Here is a 17174-nt window from a genome sequence, read left to right on the forward strand (position 1 = left end):
GGGGCGGCGGCGCGACGTGCGACCCCGCAGGCCCGACATGGCGGCCGCGGCGAATCTGCCGCCGCCAAACACGCGGCTGGGCTAGAGGGTGGGTGAGTGGGTGGAGGAGGGCGAGGATAATCTGCGGACGCGAATCGGAAGGCGAAGCTGCGGTGGGCGCACGCGCCGGGAGAGCCGTTGGGGGCGGCCCCCGCCCGCGGCGGTTGCGGCGCATGCGCGCGGCGGCGGCGGTGGCTGGCGGCGCCTCAGGCCGGCGGCACCATGATGTGGTTCGGCGGCTCCATCCCGGCTGCTATCGCCGCCGCCAAGCAGCGGAGCTCGGTCTTCGTCGTCTTCGTGTCAGGTACGGCCCGCCGCGGCCCGGGGGTTGGCGGGGGGGGGGCGCTGGGCTTCCCCCCTCCCCCCCCGCGGCCTGCGCCACCCTGGGGCCGCGTCCCCCCTCCGTGAGGGAGCGGGAGCCGTCGCCACATCGGCTGGGCCTTAGGGGCAGCTCCGGTCCCGCCCGTTGCCGTCTTCAGGGCGGCGCCTGCCCCAGGCTCCGTCCGCAACGGCGCTGCCCCCTCCCCGCTCCCTCTGTCGGCGAGTGCCCATTTCTGCTGTGTCAGTCCGGCTCCCTCCTGCCCGGCCCGGTGGTGCTGGGCCACCTGCACAGGCGCCCCAGCCCCGGAGCTTCACCCTCGTCACGGCATGTCGTGACTTACTGCCGGGCTCTGAAGCAGTGAAGTTATGCGATTCGTTTCTCCCTTCGCGATATCGTTTGCTTGCGTAAGGGTGCGCTCAGTTCTCACTGCTGTAACTTTTTAATGGGTTTTGTGGGGCATCTCGTTCCTTTGAGTTCCCTATGCTGCGTGTTTTGTAACTGGCGGTTAGAGAAACGCAAAGAAACTTATGTCACGTTTACGTACGTTGCATTCCTTTCTGAAAAGCATGAGACTGGGTAAAAGAAAAGGAGAACAATAGACTTTTCAAACTTTCTTCTTGTAGGTTTGTGTGTATGCATGTAGGTTGTTCCTTGTTTTTTTACTAATGCTTTAAATGCTCATAGCTTGAAGTTCTTCAGGCACCTTACAGAAGGTCATCCACGCTCAACCAAATGTAACTAGTCTTGTTCCCTTAAGAATTATTGAAACATGGGATTCATTTAGCTTCTAAAAGAAGTTCACTTCTAGAGGGAAGGTAAACAGAGAACTAAATTGCCTTTGGGCTTCTTTGTTACAGCTGTCCTTATATTTGGAGAACAGCGTTTTCTAGTTGGTAGTGAACATAATGCTAGAAGGATCTTATCAGCCTTTTAAGATGGTGTGTTAAAACTCCCTGATCGTGATGGCAGGTGGGTGCTGTGCTGAAATTTTTTTTTTTTTTTAACATAAGTGTGCTTCAGTGTGTTTACCTATGGAGCCTGCCTGATATCAGCCTCTGTAGTCAGTGATGAGATGGTCACAGCGTGCCATGTAAAATTAAATGGAAAGTCCATTGGTAAACAACAGCAAACCTCCTGGCACAGGCGTTTTGCAGCACATGACATCTTTAGCTCTGAAACATAATATGCTGCTGCTTGTGTGAAGGTTGCTTTCCCACCCCTCCCACCTAGTCAGGGTTGAAAATTTTCTACTAAATTTCTTGGATATTTTAAATGCTCAAATAACTTTTAATAGTAATTCAGTACCTATGACTTTACAACTTTTGAACCTGATACGTATGCATCTGAGTTTGAGAAGTCTATGTTGTAACTTGTTTGAAGTATTTTTGATGAAATTAAAATTTTACACAAACGCATCTTTTTCTTAGGTGTAAATGTTTGCTAGGTGGATGTAGGAATATGTAGATATAGGTAGGGGTGATAAATCTATAACTGCAGGGATTTAACCCTAGTTTTGAGATCACAACATTCTGCAAGGATTTGAATGTTTGTTCTTATAAGCTGTGGAGAAAAAGGGAGGGTTGTTACTTACGGAGGCGGTATCACCAGAGTGAAAGAGTTAGAGTCCTGCTAAACTCTGATATACCCTAGACATAATAGGATTAGGGAGCTGCTCTGGGACTGGGTTGATTAAGAAGCAGTGTCTGCCAGAAAAGAGAGTGGGGAAGCTCAAGAACAACCTTTTTCACCATGATTGGAAACGGGTGTGCTCGAAGGATGTTTAGTGCTGAAATAATCGTTTGTTTTTCTGCTAGCTGTGATTGGGTTTGTTGTTAGGTAGATCTGTGTCCAGAACCACACAGTTGCTGGTGATGGTAGCTTTGAGTCTTCAGACTAAGTGCTTGCCCACTTGTCATTAGGGACGAGCATTCGAAAACAGCACTCCTAGCAGGAAAACATGATTTCAGAAATCTTTAGGGTTCTTTTATTTTGTTTTGTATTCTTTCTCTAGTAACTTACATAGGGATCAAAAGTTAAGAAAGGGAAAAAATTAGCAAAGGAGTTGGAAGTATAAATTAACAGCTTAATTTCAGGATGGTCATTGCAAAGGATAACTAGATTAAATGCAGTCTTGGCAGAAATTATTGAATTATGGTAGGTCCATTTTATTTTTATTTTGCGTGCTTTCTGCTCCCATCTGTCTGTCCCTCTCTCCCTGTCCACTGCATTCCTCTAAACAAGCACTAGAAAATAAAGAACTGGATTATTCTTTCTGATTCCGGAATATTTTCTAGTCGAGTAAGGAATAATGTAGCTATTTTTCTTTATAGTGAGGTGATGTTTGTGTCTATAAATGCATATTGTTTGACCTTTGTTTTCTTTAATATTTTCTTTTACCGCTATACTCCTAAAATTTTTCAGTTTAATTTTAAATCCTTCATGATATGGTTCTGATAATGCAGTTGCATAAATGTTGACGTTCAAGTGAAGTTGCAGTAAAAGGGATTGATCTATGTTCTCCAGATAGCATGAGGTGAAGCGTGTCTTACACAACTGATTTCAAATATTAAGTAGAGCTGGATGTTATTTAACGAACCATAGAATTATGTGGCACCTTTTCCGAGGTGAATTTGGTAGGTGGCCTGTCTGCCCGTGTCACAATAGTGAGTCATATGGGGACGAGATCTCACGTCCCAAAATAAACAGGTCAACCACCTGGGAGCTGGGCAAAAGCAGCTCAGAAGACAGAGCGAGCTCATGTCGTCTGCCTGAAGAATTTTGCTGTTGTCTTCCGCAGAAGGACTTTGTGATGAGGTCACATAGATCACGTTGACGAATTAAGATTGCATCATCTTACCTTTTCTAGTAAACATGTGCAGAGTATCTACAGAAGATGGGAGAGCCCTTTGTGAGAAGAGCCTCGCTACCTTCTTCATGAGGCAAGGTCGGCAAGGAGTCCGTCATTGCCCTTGTACCACTTCCCTCTCATTTCTGTACAATTTCCCCCCCAAAAACAAACAGTCTAGGAAGGTGTCTTTGCAAAACTGAAGGGTTACTTTGTGGTGTCAAATAATTGCTAGCAGGTTCTTCTGCTGCGCAGGAAAAATATGGTATTCCTAATAATGAAATAGATTGCGTTAGTGTTTCAGATACCTCGTTGGTAGATGTTTTGTAGGTGGCTTTCTAGCCTGTGGAGTTAGAAAACTCTTTTCACGTTTTGAGTTATTTAAACTGAAGCTTATCTTTCAATTTGATAAGAAACCTTCTCAGAAAATGCCAGGCCACCCATAAAAAGTGCTTTTTCAGAAGTGAAAAGGTAAAGGAGGAGAAAAGAATAAACTTCAAGCTAAATGTTTCTATTTCTTTCTAGCAACACTTGTAGAAACACTCCTTCCTTCTTAACTTTTATTTTTTACGTAATGTTTTTGCAAGACACTGATTTGCAGTTGACAAGCTATTTATTAGTACCTTCTATTTCATGCAATATCAAAGCACTCTTCAACTTAAATATGTGAAGTGACCCAGAGAAGGAGGCGGCCATCAGCTCACATCTTTCTGTAGTTTTCGGAATGGGAAGTCCTCACCCTTATTGAATAGATATGAAATATTTAACTTATGTGAGAAGTCAACTAGACACCTTATCTGTCTTCTTCTGAAAGAGTTTCTATCTTCCCCTTCTGAAAAAGGGAAACATTTTCCCCTGATGACTCTGCAAAGCAAGCTGTAAAGTTTTGGGTTGTCAGTATTATTATAGAACTGAGCAAGAGGGGAGTTAAAGCCTCTTGACAACCTGTGATGGTTTGAGTAAGTTTATGCCTCATAGAGGAACAAAATCACTGCTGATAGAGAGTCTCTTCCAGTTATTGGAATCATTTGAGAAGTCATGGATACATTTCCCTATGTAGATATCTAAATTTACCTAACGAAGTAGAAGAGATTAGCAGTTGCTTTGATTCTGTGCTAGATGAACTAAACTGATGCTTTTATTCGAGAAATCTAAAAATTCTGAGAGTCCTGGGACCTAGAATTCTGAGCCAGATATGATATAATTCATAACTGTGCTAAATATTGAACTATCAAGTCCCGTTCAGCTTGGCTTCTTCATTTTTGCTGATGTTTTTCCTGTGGTCTGGATTCTTAGAACTTAGTTTGATTATTTTAATTTCAGGATATATTGACAGCTATTATGAAACTGTAATAAATGAAGTTTAACCCAAAAAGGAGAAAGGGCAAGTTATCGAAACAAAACCAGGTATGAGAATAGGGGACTACTGCACGGGTAGTCACAATGTTGAACTGTGGTTCTTGATGCACAGTTTTAGAAAATGTGGGTATACAGCATTGTCATTCATAGATCACATCTGCTAGAGAGAGAGAGAGAGAGCATTGTGAACAATCGCCAACCTATTTGTGTCTTTCAGCATTCTTTTGCCAACTACAGCAGTTGTCTGAATGGAAAAGTTAATACTAGGCAAGCATTTAGGTATTTTTAGTAGTCTAACTGGATAAACACGTGTCTTTTTTAAAAAAGTGTGTGTGGTGAAGAGGCTATCTCTGAGGTTTTGGAAATGGAGGGAGGAGACAGAATAGCTGTAGTTGAACCACTCTTGGCAGAACAGCTGCACCCATTAACCACACTTGGAAGCCCTGCAGTTAAAGGGAAAGAAAAGATTCCTGGATAAAATATCCTTAGTATTTACTTGAGCTATGTAGAATTGTAATACTAGAGAGGAATACTTTCTGACTTGCTGCAATATTTCCAGGGAAGAATCAATACACGTGGCTGGAGAAGACTTTTTCAAAATCAGTATATTTTTGATGCACTTCTTTGAGAAGCATTGCGGCCAGACAGTCATAGCCTTAAGGCAGCAATGCTTCATGAAATGATTGCATGTATAACTCCTGATCTTTAAAAAGTAAAACGTATTGCATGAAAAAGCAATTGGGATGAAAGAAACAAATGGTTTGTTGTTGCTACTGAATAATGGACTTTTATACTTTAGAAAGCCAACTTACGAGCAAAGGTCATAGTTGAAAGAGAACAGTTGGTTCCAAGCTGATAGGAAGTAATAGAAATTAAAAATGCATAAATGGTTGTAGGCTAATTCTAGGTGATCACCTTAAAAATGGTTAATATTCATCTGAACGTATTTATTACCCAAATCCTCGCTAAACTAGTGCTTTGGAAGATTAACATTGTGGCATCGGATTTGAATAATTTAAAATACATTCTGTGGCACTAGAACACTTTTTCCAGTGACTTCCCCCACTTAAGTAGCCTCTCTTCCACTGTGATTCTTGTTCCCATGTGTTCCTCACTCCTTTTTCTCCCCTCCCACTGTGACCATTACTTACTGGTTCACACAGGGCGCTGCAGTACACAACTAAGTTACAAATAATCCTACAAATAAATGTTTTTTTAACCGCATCAGACTGTAAAATCTTGTCTTCTGAATTATGTATTCATAAGGGGTGAGAAGTGTATTTTTACACACAGGAGCTGCTGTACCAATATGTAATTAAATTTATAATGAAAATAAAGTAGTGAATAGTTTTAGCATGTTAGCACGTCAAACTTAATGTTAGGGAGAAGCAGTGGTTCACTCTGCTGACTTTGCTAAAGGAATTCCTTGTGTATTATGGGAATATGCTGAAGCAGAATACTAAAGCATAAGCATGCTCCCTGTAACATGAAAATGAGACCCATCTCCTGACATGCTGTTGCCACCTTGGTGGATGGTCCAGTTCCTCTGTCTCTTGCTTCGGTCATTGTGGGTCAACCCCTTCTGCTGCGTTGGACCAACTCACAGTGCAATTGAATGAGTGCAAAAGCTACCCAATCGCTGTCTTTGTGGTCTGTTAGGTTTATTGGATGGTTTATTGGAAGTCTGATGAATTTCTGCCATGTTACCAAGGTGAATGAGCTGGAGTGAATTATCTGCACATTATCAAAAAATGGTTAACTGATTTGACAAAAATCATAAGGGCAGCCTTTTTAAAAAAAAAAAAAAAAAAGAAAAGGAAAAAAAAAGTATGTTGAGAGATGGAACTTTATGATTTTCTGTAAATATGTATTTAATAATTCAGGCTGTTCTAATAAATACAGGTATTATTTGTTTTACAGATACTCTGAAAATATTTAAAATATGTTAAATGAGAGCGATACATTGATGTGTTAAGTATTAATTTTGTGTTTCAATAGCTGTGTATGTAAAGTTTTATGGATATCAAACAGTTTTTACAGAAATGTTTAGTAATAAGAAAAAAATTCAGCATGGTGTTCTAAAATACATACAACACGTTTAAGGACGGGAGGGGAAAGGAGAAGACTGCTGTACTAAGAAACACTTCCTCAAGCTGCCAGAACTCGCCAAAAATTTGCTAACTTTCCTTTAAAAAAGTGAAAATGGTTGTTTAGAACATTAGAATGAAAAGTTAAAAACTGTGGTATTACGAAAAGTATTCTAGTGTTGAAATAAAAACTCTCTGTGCTTCAGTTAAGGCACCAACACTCAGACTGGTGGCTTATATGTTATGAAATCTTATATGTTAGCAAAATAGATCATTATACATTTGGAGATTTCCTGTTTTTTATCTGTTTGTTTTATTACTTGATCCTAGTCTTCTATGCAAAAGTCTGTTTTTTCAGAACGTTAATTGTATTTATAGAATACTGCAGTCTCTTTCAAAGCTGATTTCAGGCAATTGAAGCAAAGCTAAAATCAGGCCAGAGATGGTCATCTGTGGTATGTTTAGTTTCACATGTGTACTACATCTTGCAGGTGAGGATGAACAATCCACTGAGATGGCTGCAAGGTGGGAAGATGAGAAGGTGACTGAAGCTGCTTCAGAGGGTTTTGTTGCTATTAAAATTGACACCAAAAGGTTTGATCCTATCCTAATTCTCTCTCGTATGCAATCTTTTGTTTATGATGATGAAAATATAGGGCTTTTGAAGTCATCACCCTGATCTGGAGGTATTACAGTGTTCAGAGTACAAGTAAATTCAATATTTCTGAAGCCCCTGGAGGCTGAGAAAAATCCGAGTTTTAGAGAAATTTCCTGTCGCTTTCTGCAGGATATTCATTACTTACTTCCTGCTGCGTTTCAGTACCGGTAAAAGAGTGGTTGAGGTTGTTCTTTTTCAACATGGAAAAGATGCAAAAAGGACAAGTAAAAAAACTGGAAGCAAACCACATCCTTAAGACAGTTCTTGATTTGTCAAGGTACATAGCTTGAATTCAAAAGCTTGAGTGAATTCAGAAAGATAAAAATCTTTAAGGCCTCACCAAAAATTTGCTTCTCTGTATTTTAACACCGAGAATACAGGAACACTGAGGTTCCTTACTCAGATAAGACTCTCTTGCTATGTATAGGTATTTCAGTCCGAGTGCATTGGTGTTTCCAAAGGTATTATTTTTGAATGCTCTATAGATATTTCAAAAGACCTGCTATTATTTGCATTCAGTAGACTAGATGTTTTTTCCTGAATTGCTGCTTAGCATTGTTTTCTTAAATAATCTGTAGTCAGCTGTGATAACCAGGAATTGTCACCATGTCAACACTTTGAAAAATGCTAATGGGACAATGCAATGCAAATTTGCTTTTAGTGTTCTCTCAAGTGCTTAAATAGTTTTGTGCGTGGTAGTAGGACAGTTATTTTTCTGTTGAAAGACTTAATCCAGAGCTGTTGCACAGTGATTACTCCTGCTAAACAAATACATCTTTTATTTTAAACAGTGAAGCATGCCTGCAGTTTTCTCAAATTTGTATCCTTTTGAAAGCGGTTCAGATGCTACGTTATGGTTACAGATATTTGTTCTTTATACCCTAATCCTGCTCTTAAGAGGGATACTTACAAGCAACATTGTTGAAAATACTTCTTATGGCACAAAAATATGTAGTAAATGATGTGGTTAAAAGGTACCAAGTGTGTACATGTATTCAGCTTACTGTCTGTTGTTAGCGAAAGCTGAACAAGTTTGTTGAATGCTAATCCTATGTAATCCTCCAAATAGAAGATTACCCGGTTCTTTATGTAAATAGAATTATCTATTACTTTGATCCTTGATGTTTGCTGATATGAATTGGTATTACTAACTAGCATTCATAAGCAAAAAATACCCCGAAGACTTAGCTCTGAACTCCAGCTAATAATCTACAGAGGAGGAAGAACAAGAACCGGGTTTGGGTTCTCTCTCTTAAGCGGGTTACTGCTTATAACTCGGGAATTCTGCCTGATTCTGGGAAAGGAATTTAGTACCTTAACTTGGATTTTCTTCATTATTATTTATGGAATATGTTTTCTTATACTAAAACAGAGTCCTTAAATACTGGACAACTGATTACGCTTTGATTTGGTGTGTGTTGATGAAAAATATTTAGACTTAAGCCATTTCAAAGAACAAAAGAAATACCAATCAGTTGTATGTAATGGCTTTCCAGTGTATTTGGTAGCTTTGTTTTTTTTCTTCCTTTGCCACTTACTACTGGCAACTAGGTGGAGAATAGAATGTTGGACTAGATGGTTTAGTCTGACAGTACTTAAGCTTCTCCTTTTAAGCTTACTTTATAAACTACATCGTTTGTTAGCCTTTACTGTTCCTGTGCAGATCCTGTAGTGTGCATTCCATCCAGTTTCTTTATAGGAGACAATGGGATCCCTTTGGAAGTAATTGCTGGCAGTGTTTCTGTTGAAGAGCTTGTTACCAGAATCCATAAAGTAAAACAGGTAATGCCTGCTGACAAACTGCAACTTTCAGGTTGAGATGGTATGTTCACATGCGCAGGACTGGAGATGTCCCTGGCTCTTAGCATGTGCCTAGAGGAAGTATGAATTATTGGTTCTGTATCCTCCCTGCAACAAAATCTGCAAACTTAAATGCAGTACACAGCTTGAACAGATTTTGAAAGTTTGAAAGCACTATGTAAAAGTGCTATATGAATTTTTTTTTTGGTCTTTAGATCATCTAGGTAACGCCTGCAGAGGTGAGGAAATATGCCTAGAACTGTAGCTGACGTACCAATTGCTCCATAAGTATATTTCATATGTAGTTTTGTAATACTGTTTTTTAAAGTGGATGTACAAAATTGTGCTAAGGAACATAATATAAATATAGATAGTTTCATCACTGTTTTTAAGTGTAGGTCTGAAATCAGGAAAAAACATTAAGTGCTGTGTGATTGGGTCACGCCCCAAAATGTGTGATAATTATTTTGGTCTTTTATTTTAAATAGGACTAACTGGTTCTCCAAAAATAATTTAGTAGCCTTGACCTTTGAATCTGAGGGAAAAATTTTAAATTTCAGTCTCTCTCTCTCTTTTCTCTCTCTCTCTTAACCACTTTTAGATGCACACAGTAAAAGGAGAACCTCTGGAAAATGGAGGTCAGTCATCTGCTCCATGTCCTTCCTTTCAGTCTGACAGTGCACCAGAAAACGCACAGTCCACAGCAGTAGAGTTGAGTGATTCTCACGAGTCTGTTAGATCTGAGACGATAAGACCTTCTGCTGGTAATGGTTAATATTTTTACATAAATGCTAGCTAATTTGCTTGTGAAATCCTTTTCATTGTCTTGTTATATAGAAGGTAAATATATTGAGTGGGCTTGTTGAGGAAAAGCTTGGGTATCCCGGAATGCCTCTTGCAGTCTAGAGGGAAGAATAACTTGTCATTCTGCGTTCTTGTAATGCAAGAGAAATATGTGGTTTATAATACAATAAAAATTATATACGCTTTATTTACATTGAATTCAATTTTTAAAAGTCTTATTGGTTAGTAAGCTGAAACTGAATTGTTAGAAGTGTGTGTGTGTGTTTGTGTATAAATATTTAATTAGCAGAACCCTGTATCTCTGAGATATCCTTTCTGCTGTTCTTGCCAATTATTACTAATGAGCATTTAATAATTTTTTGCAATAAGAGATATACCTTATGTTTTTCTTTTGTGCATAACTTTCTCATAAATCACTTGAAGATGGAGTAAATTCAGATCGAGCGAGCCAGTCTCAGGAAGCAACGAGTTCTTCAGATGAGCGAGTGAGTGATGTTCAGCCTGTGAATGATCTTACAGTCAGAGTAGAAAGGTAAGCCTTCTTATGTAGGCTTTCTCATGTACTGTATCAGCTTCTAAAGAGACAGGGTTTTTCTTTTGTTTGTTTGTTTTTTGGAACAGACAGGATGCATTACAGGGTTTTGGTGCTCAATCTGTTGTCATCTGGCAAAGATTTATGTAGTCTTTTTGTTTGGGTGTTCATGATAATACTAGGGCTGATCCAAAAACAGCTTTTAAGTCGATCTAATTTTTCATGTACATTGAAAGAAAGATGTAATCTGGAAAATTAAAAAAGATTCGCTCTCATCACTTTGGTATAACTTGAATTCAAACAATATGTTTGCTGCAGAAATTTTGAAGGAGTTAAAACACTGAACTGGAAGGACTTGAAATTAGGGTAATGAAGTGCTAACCTAGGTTCTCTACAGAGATGTCATCTTGCCTCCATTTTTGGTCGCATCTATTTGATGACTATTATAGTTTAGATATAGAGAAAAAGCAGGAAGAATTGTATTGTGAGGCTCCTTTGCTTTTGTTTTGATCAGTGAACAGTAATGATGTCTGATGAGGGATGCTAGTTGCAGTAATTTAAATTATGGTGACCAGAAGCATCTGGTTCAGTATGTAGTTCATTCATTAAATTGATTGTTTTTAAATACAAGATTTAGTTATAAAAATCTGTTTTTTAGCATGTGAAAGACTGATATAATTTATAATATCGTACGCAGGCAGCACCACGTGCTTAGTGAATGGGATTATTTATCCTACTAAAACATATTTTTTCACATTTAATTTCAGCTTTCTTCCAAAGACATTGAACAATAAGTGTAGTTTTTCCTTACACAAGGAAACTTATTTTTTTTTACTTACATAAGAAATTGCGGTCATTATTTTATCATAAATACTGAGAATTAAAAAAAATACGTTGATCTTAAATTGTACCATATTTGCATATATCTACAGCATCTCTTTCCGGAAAAAAGAAGCAAAGCTCTGTGAGAATCATCATTTTCTTTTAAAAAGGCAAAATAGCCACCATACAACAAAGTTTTGGGGTTTTTTTTTCCATTATCTGACTTATGTTATTCCATAACGCCTGCCCTTTCTGCCCAACCCAAACTCAAAATCTGTCGTAAATCAGTGTTTTTAAATCAGTCCTTATTCTTAGGCATCGTTACAGATAAATGAGACTGATTTACATGCATCCGTGTCAGTGCTATATGTTATTTGCTCTCCGTTTTAGGAGATGATGTACAGAAGAAACTAGTTCTTAGGAGATGATGTACAGAAGAAACTAGTTTTCAGTAGCAGATGGCTCAAATAACTACGAGCAGATTGAGACGTAGTGTTTCTGTTACTGTGGTTCATAAACGGTACTGGTTCTGTGTGACTTACAAGTTGATTCAACCGCAAGAATATGTATGATTCTGCATTTACTGAGCTGAAAAGGAGAGAAGGAATATGTTAAAACTATCACTAAAAGTTGGAATCTAGGTGGTGAATCACCACCCAGACGGTGTTCCTATGTATGGTAGAGCCCCATGTGAATGAGTCATTACTGTTACAGCAGGTAGTAGCAGCGTATTAAAGTTCACTTTCATATGTTCCTTTGTTCTGTGTTTGCAAATGCTTAGCAAAATTTTAAAATGTTAATAATTGATAGCACAAATTTAAGATGATTCATTTCACTTTTAAATTTAGAATAACAAAAAAGCTTGAAGAAAGACGAGAAGAGAAAAGAAAAGAAGAAGAACAGGTAACGCATAAATGTAAAACAGCTTGCAGTATTTTATTTAGATACACTTATTTGACTAAACACTTTGTTTTCTTAAACAAATATATTTCAGTCTTGCCTTACCCTTGTCCAAGGCACTTTAGTGGTCCAGTTTTTGATGTGTCTGTTTATTCAGAAAGAAATCAAGAAAGAAATTGAACGGAGAAAAACTGGTAAAGAAATGTTGGAGTACAAACGACGACAGGAAGAAGAATTGACAAAACGAATGTTAGAGGAAAGGAACAGAGAAAAGGCAGAAGAGAAAGCAGCTAGAGAGCGTATAAGACAGCAGATTGCATTGGTAATTGCTTTTATTTCTGAAAATAGACTGCTTCAGTTCTTTCTCACAAGGGCCACCAGTGCACAAAACCCAGAAATTTTCCTCGTTCAGTGAAATATTCAAGGATCTTCCATTTTTCCATTTGGAATCCTATAGGCTTGTATTGTAATAATTTATGCATTTGTTTCTGTTGATAGCATTTGCTATGTATAAAATGAAGCTCCTCCTTCACATTGATGATGTTCTTTTCTATCTGAATGAACGCGTCAACTTTTTTTTGCATGCCGCTTGAGCCCAGTGGAGAGTTATCATTAAACATAAAAAATAATTGCAATTTAAACGTAGCTTGGGAACAAAAGTACAGGGATAATATTTAATTGTGGAACATGCAGAAGAATAGTAATCCCAAAAATGGGGGGGGGGGAATTATTTTTGTAAGTATATTTATACATATTTATATGCATATAAACAATACTTAACAATTGAAATCCCTCCTCGAACACTTAGAACTGCAGCAATGTAACTTTTCATAAGATTTTTCCCATTCTCTTCACTGGAAATGTTAAACTTATGTTTAACTCAATGTTAAACTTTCATTGGAAGACCATCTTTTAATAATTATTTGGATGAAACAACTCACTGAAAAGTGAATGCCATCTTGGTTAATGACAAGAGGTTGTGTATTTTGGCAGTGAATACTGTTTTGCAACATTACTCTTTCCTCCATATGTTGTGCTTTTATCAGTGTAACTGGATGCTGACTACAGGTTGTGGCCTTCTGTTTTAATGAACATTAAGCTACAATTTATGGTAAAAATTAAGGTGTGTGTTTGATGCTTTTAAAGGACCGTGCTGAGAGAGCAGCTCGCTTTGCAAAATCCAAAGAAGAAGCAGAAGCTGCAAAAGCTGCAGCTCTTCAGGCTAAACAGGCTGAAATAGAGGCCAGAAAAGAAGCATCTCAAAAAGAGAGAAGGTGAGTTGCTTTAGACAAAGCAGCAGCGTGCATTTTGGGGGAGAGGGAAAAAGCAGCTTTACATACTAAGTGACTTTTTAAATAAAATAACATAGCTATTTACATGAATGTTATTCATTGATGTTCTTTGATAACTTGCATCTTTTGGACATTCCTGATTATGAAACACTAACCTCCTTTCCTTGTCTGATACTTAATTTTAGTTAGAGAAGAGCTTTTCTTGTCTGTTCTTTGATTCGAATATCATGCATAGAGGCGGCTGGGTAGGGAATGAGATAATGTGGTTATGTCAGAGCTACGCTGGGGAGCGTGTTACGGAGCGTGGGCAATTGGCTTGGATACAGCAAGGCTCGCTTGGGCTCAGCAGCCACGTGGGGCGAGTTGGTTCCTGCTTTGTCCAACACTAGTTTTAAGAAATATTCTGACCCTGTAGAGAGGCCTTATGTGGAGATATGGAGCCACTGAGAGTTTAGCAGTGCCCCTAAACAGAGGGCGCAGCACAGGTGTGACTGATTAACGGACTGTGTCAGCCCTGACACTCAAACGGTAGTGCTGGACCTTAGCTAGCTGAATGCAGAATTACGCTGAGCCTGCAGGCAGCATCACCTCCCTCACCTTATATGCAAAGGCAGCTTAAATGTCTGTGCCCTCATAGTATGAGTTCTTGAAAAAGCAACAAATAGTGATACAGGCTACAGAAAAGGTGTATGGCTTACATTTCATTCATTTACTTATTCATTTTTGCAGGATTATTTCTTTTAAACATCTGGTTTGAGTGGTCATGGGTCTTGGGCTCTGATCAAATCCAGAGGAGATACGTTCTCATACATAAGCAGATGGTTATCAACTGTAGGTCCAAATTGATAACCAACCTAAACTGCCATAAATAGGGTGACTGTCCTTCTTTTCCACATTTGAATACTACCAAGCTGAAGCCCTGGGAGCATTTATCTGTAACTGTTCAACATGCTTACTGACTGTGATACGTCTCCCACAGTGCAATAGCCAGGATTCAGTTCCGCCTCCCAGATGGCTCTTCCTTTACTAACCAGTTTCCATCTGAAGCACGGCTGGAAGAAGCAAGGCAGTTTGCTGCACAGGTAAATCGATGTTTCATTTTGTCAGCTACCTGCTGGCTACAGCTAGGTGTAGAATCACCTGGTGGTTGATTATTGTGGAATTGTGGTAAACTGCTTTCCTTCGTGTTTATTCGAAGTGAATTTTGAGAGCAGCCTTTTCCACTGCCACCAACTGCCTGTGTGCTACAACAGCATATGACTGATAGGAGAAAGGAGAGTAAGATAATGGGAAAAAATACTCCTTTCTCCCCATGAAGATGCTTGTTATTTTGATGTAGAACTCTTGGGTCCATATGGCAAGGTGGCAAATCTGAAGTGGTTGTTTGAAAGTGACCAGTTATAAATAAAATGTTTTCTTTACATTTTCACAGACAGTTGGTAATGCTTATGGCAATTTTTCACTGGCAACAATGTTTCCCAGAAGGGAGTTTACCAAAGAAGATTATGGAAAGAAATTATTGGAGCTAGAGTTAGCACCCAGTGCTTCAGTAGTGTTGCTGCCGGTAGGTGTTGCTTTCTGTTTTTATTCCCCTGGAAACAGCAATGCTCTAGCTGTATAGCTGCTTTAAGTAGGCCATTATAATATTCTCTTTGAATTTTGGTCTTTACTGTGTCTAAGACAGATTGCAAAATTATTACAATTTTTGACAAGACTAATTTGGAGAAGGATTTTTCTGTGGCTCTATGGAGGTATAGATATTTTTGTCTAATGTGTAACCAGGGAGATTCTTTTGCAATGGCTACTGAGCTGCTTCTAAATTATGCATGAAATAATACTCTATCTATATATGGCTTTGATATCTTACTGTTTGTTTTGTGTGTTCATCGATAGGCGGGAAGACCTGCTACTTCTGTTGTTCAGGCCTCAGGTGGCGATCTGTGGAAGTTCTTGGGCACAATACTTTATCCCCTCTTAGCAGTTTGGAGGTTTATTAGCAACTTCCTATTTACCAGTCCACCCCCCTCACAATCTACTGCGAGAACAGCACACCAGCAAGAACATTCAAATCCTTCAGCATCTAGCAGCATTGAGCAAAGCAGGTAATCACAACTGTGTAAGGTGGCTCTTTCTCAAACTACTTGCTAGAATTGTTTGTGTCTTGTAGTGGGGAATCGGACCATATCTGCCCCTTTTTAACTCCTGCCCCGTCCTTGCAGTTTCTGGCCACGAACGACCCTTCCCTGTGGTTAAAAGGGATTAACCTGGTAGCTGGTAAACTCCACTGCAACTCTGGCTAGGAATCTGTGTTTTTTGCATGTGTGAGTAACCAGACTCCTTACTGAATTGCTTCACTTTCCAGCTACAGGCCAGAAGTACATGGTTCTGCTGTCAGTTAGGAATAGGGAATTCAGTTATACCTACAAATGCAGGCCTCACTTGAGCCCATGCTCTTTAGAAGATAAAAACTTTCAAAATGAAATGTCTAGCTGTTACAGTGTGGTTGTACAAGAAACTCGAGCAGCTTTATTTTGACTTTGCTTGTTAAGGTTTTGCACCGTTTGAGAGATTCCGTGTACTGGGAGAACTGCTTAGGCAGTTTCACACGAAGCAGCCTTGTATCACTTCAGTAACAGGTGTTTTCTAGGGAAAATGAGATTCTTTCAGTTTGACTTCTAAATGATGTCTTTTCAGATAGCTATTGCTTCCCAATGAAACTGAAAGGGCTGAAAAAAATTGTCGTTGGCGATAAGTACAGGAAGGATGTATGATTTATACAAGGGGAGTGAATACAATAAATGCACTTACTACGAGAGGAAACCCTCAGATTTCACTGTCATTTGTACCCTAGGCAAGCAGTAAGGAAACGAGTGATGGAAAAGCGGGGGGAAGACTTCAAAAAAGAAGGCAAAATATATAGACTGAGGACTCAAGATGATGGCGAAGATGAAAACAATACCTGGAACGGAAATTCTACACAACAAATGTAGTTTTAAGTAACTGCAGTAATTGCTGTCTGGTGGGTTTTTTTTTTTTTTCTTTCCTTATTTGATCTAAGTCAACTAAAGCTTCTGGACAAGTGGGGCTTATCTTACACTGACTGAATTGCAAAATTCTTATTCTTGCAGTGGAGCATGGAATAAAGTTGCCTAAGTCAGAAAAATCAAGTGGACGTAGCTGAGGCCTAGAAGTTCAAAGAATTAAAAAGATTTAAAAATCTCCATTGGCTTTCATAATCATTAGCCCTACTGGTGTAGGAAGGTACTTTTTAATCTATAAATATTCTGCTATGTAAACTTAAGAGCCAGATAATAATATAAAGGTTGGGGTAGGCAATGACTGATTAAGATGAGGGTTTCAGAAGCACTATAAGTAGCAGCAAATCAGATAACTAATTTATGTTTAACTTTTTCTTGCTTCTGCAGCTGCCAGCAAAACCTTGTAGTTTTTAATTCCCCAAGCACTCAATAAAATGTTTTTCAGAAAACAGTATTGGCTTCTCTTGTAAACTTCCACTGAAGTACTTCTGTGTAACAAGGAAGCAAGCAGTAAGACTGTAAAACTATGCTTATACACTGCAGTTTAAAATAGAGTGGACAAATCTTTTGTTCTACTTTAAATGACCTTACTCAGGACGACTTCTTACTGTAATCTGGCAAAATGCCCATAAAGTAGTGTTTTGGGTCTGGAATATGATACAGTGGGAAAAAAATC

At 39.0% G+C, this 17174-nt stretch overlaps 1 protein-coding gene across 14 annotated transcripts in view; it reads left to right on the forward strand.

The window, feature by feature from the left end:
• The window catches only part of UBXN4 (UBX domain protein 4), a 20250-nt gene continuing 3076 nt past the window's right edge, over nt 1-17174 (forward strand). Inside the window, exons 1-14 of one of the 14 annotated variants that reach the window (XM_068949249.1) lie at nt 1-343; nt 7144-7246; nt 8102-8130; nt 8974-9092; nt 9712-9874; nt 10338-10446; nt 12117-12171; nt 12326-12490; nt 13315-13442; nt 14440-14542; nt 14893-15024; nt 15354-15562; nt 16312-16479; nt 16589-16952. In XM_068949249.1, coding sequence (XP_068805350.1) covers nt 262-343; nt 7144-7246; nt 8102-8130; nt 8974-9092; nt 9712-9874; nt 10338-10446; nt 12117-12171; nt 12326-12490; nt 13315-13442; nt 14440-14542; nt 14893-15024; nt 15354-15562; nt 16312-16450 — 1536 coding nt within the window. In that variant the 5' untranslated portion in view covers nt 1-261 and the 3' untranslated portion in view covers nt 16451-16479; nt 16589-16952. Of the gene's footprint in view, nt 344-569; nt 772-1223; nt 1331-7143; nt 7247-8101; nt 8131-8973; nt 9093-9711; nt 9881-10337; nt 10447-12116; nt 12172-12325; nt 12491-13314; nt 13443-14439; nt 14543-14892; nt 15025-15353; nt 15563-16311; nt 16953-17174 lie in introns of those variants that run through there. The other 13 variants (XM_068949247.1, XM_068949255.1, XM_068949250.1 and 10 more) reach the window with 13 other exon arrangements.

Source organism: Struthio camelus, chromosome 6 (genome assembly GCF_040807025.1).
Source record: "Struthio camelus isolate bStrCam1 chromosome 6, bStrCam1.hap1, whole genome shotgun sequence".
Taxonomy (NCBI): domain Eukaryota; kingdom Metazoa; phylum Chordata; class Aves; order Struthioniformes; family Struthionidae; genus Struthio; species Struthio camelus.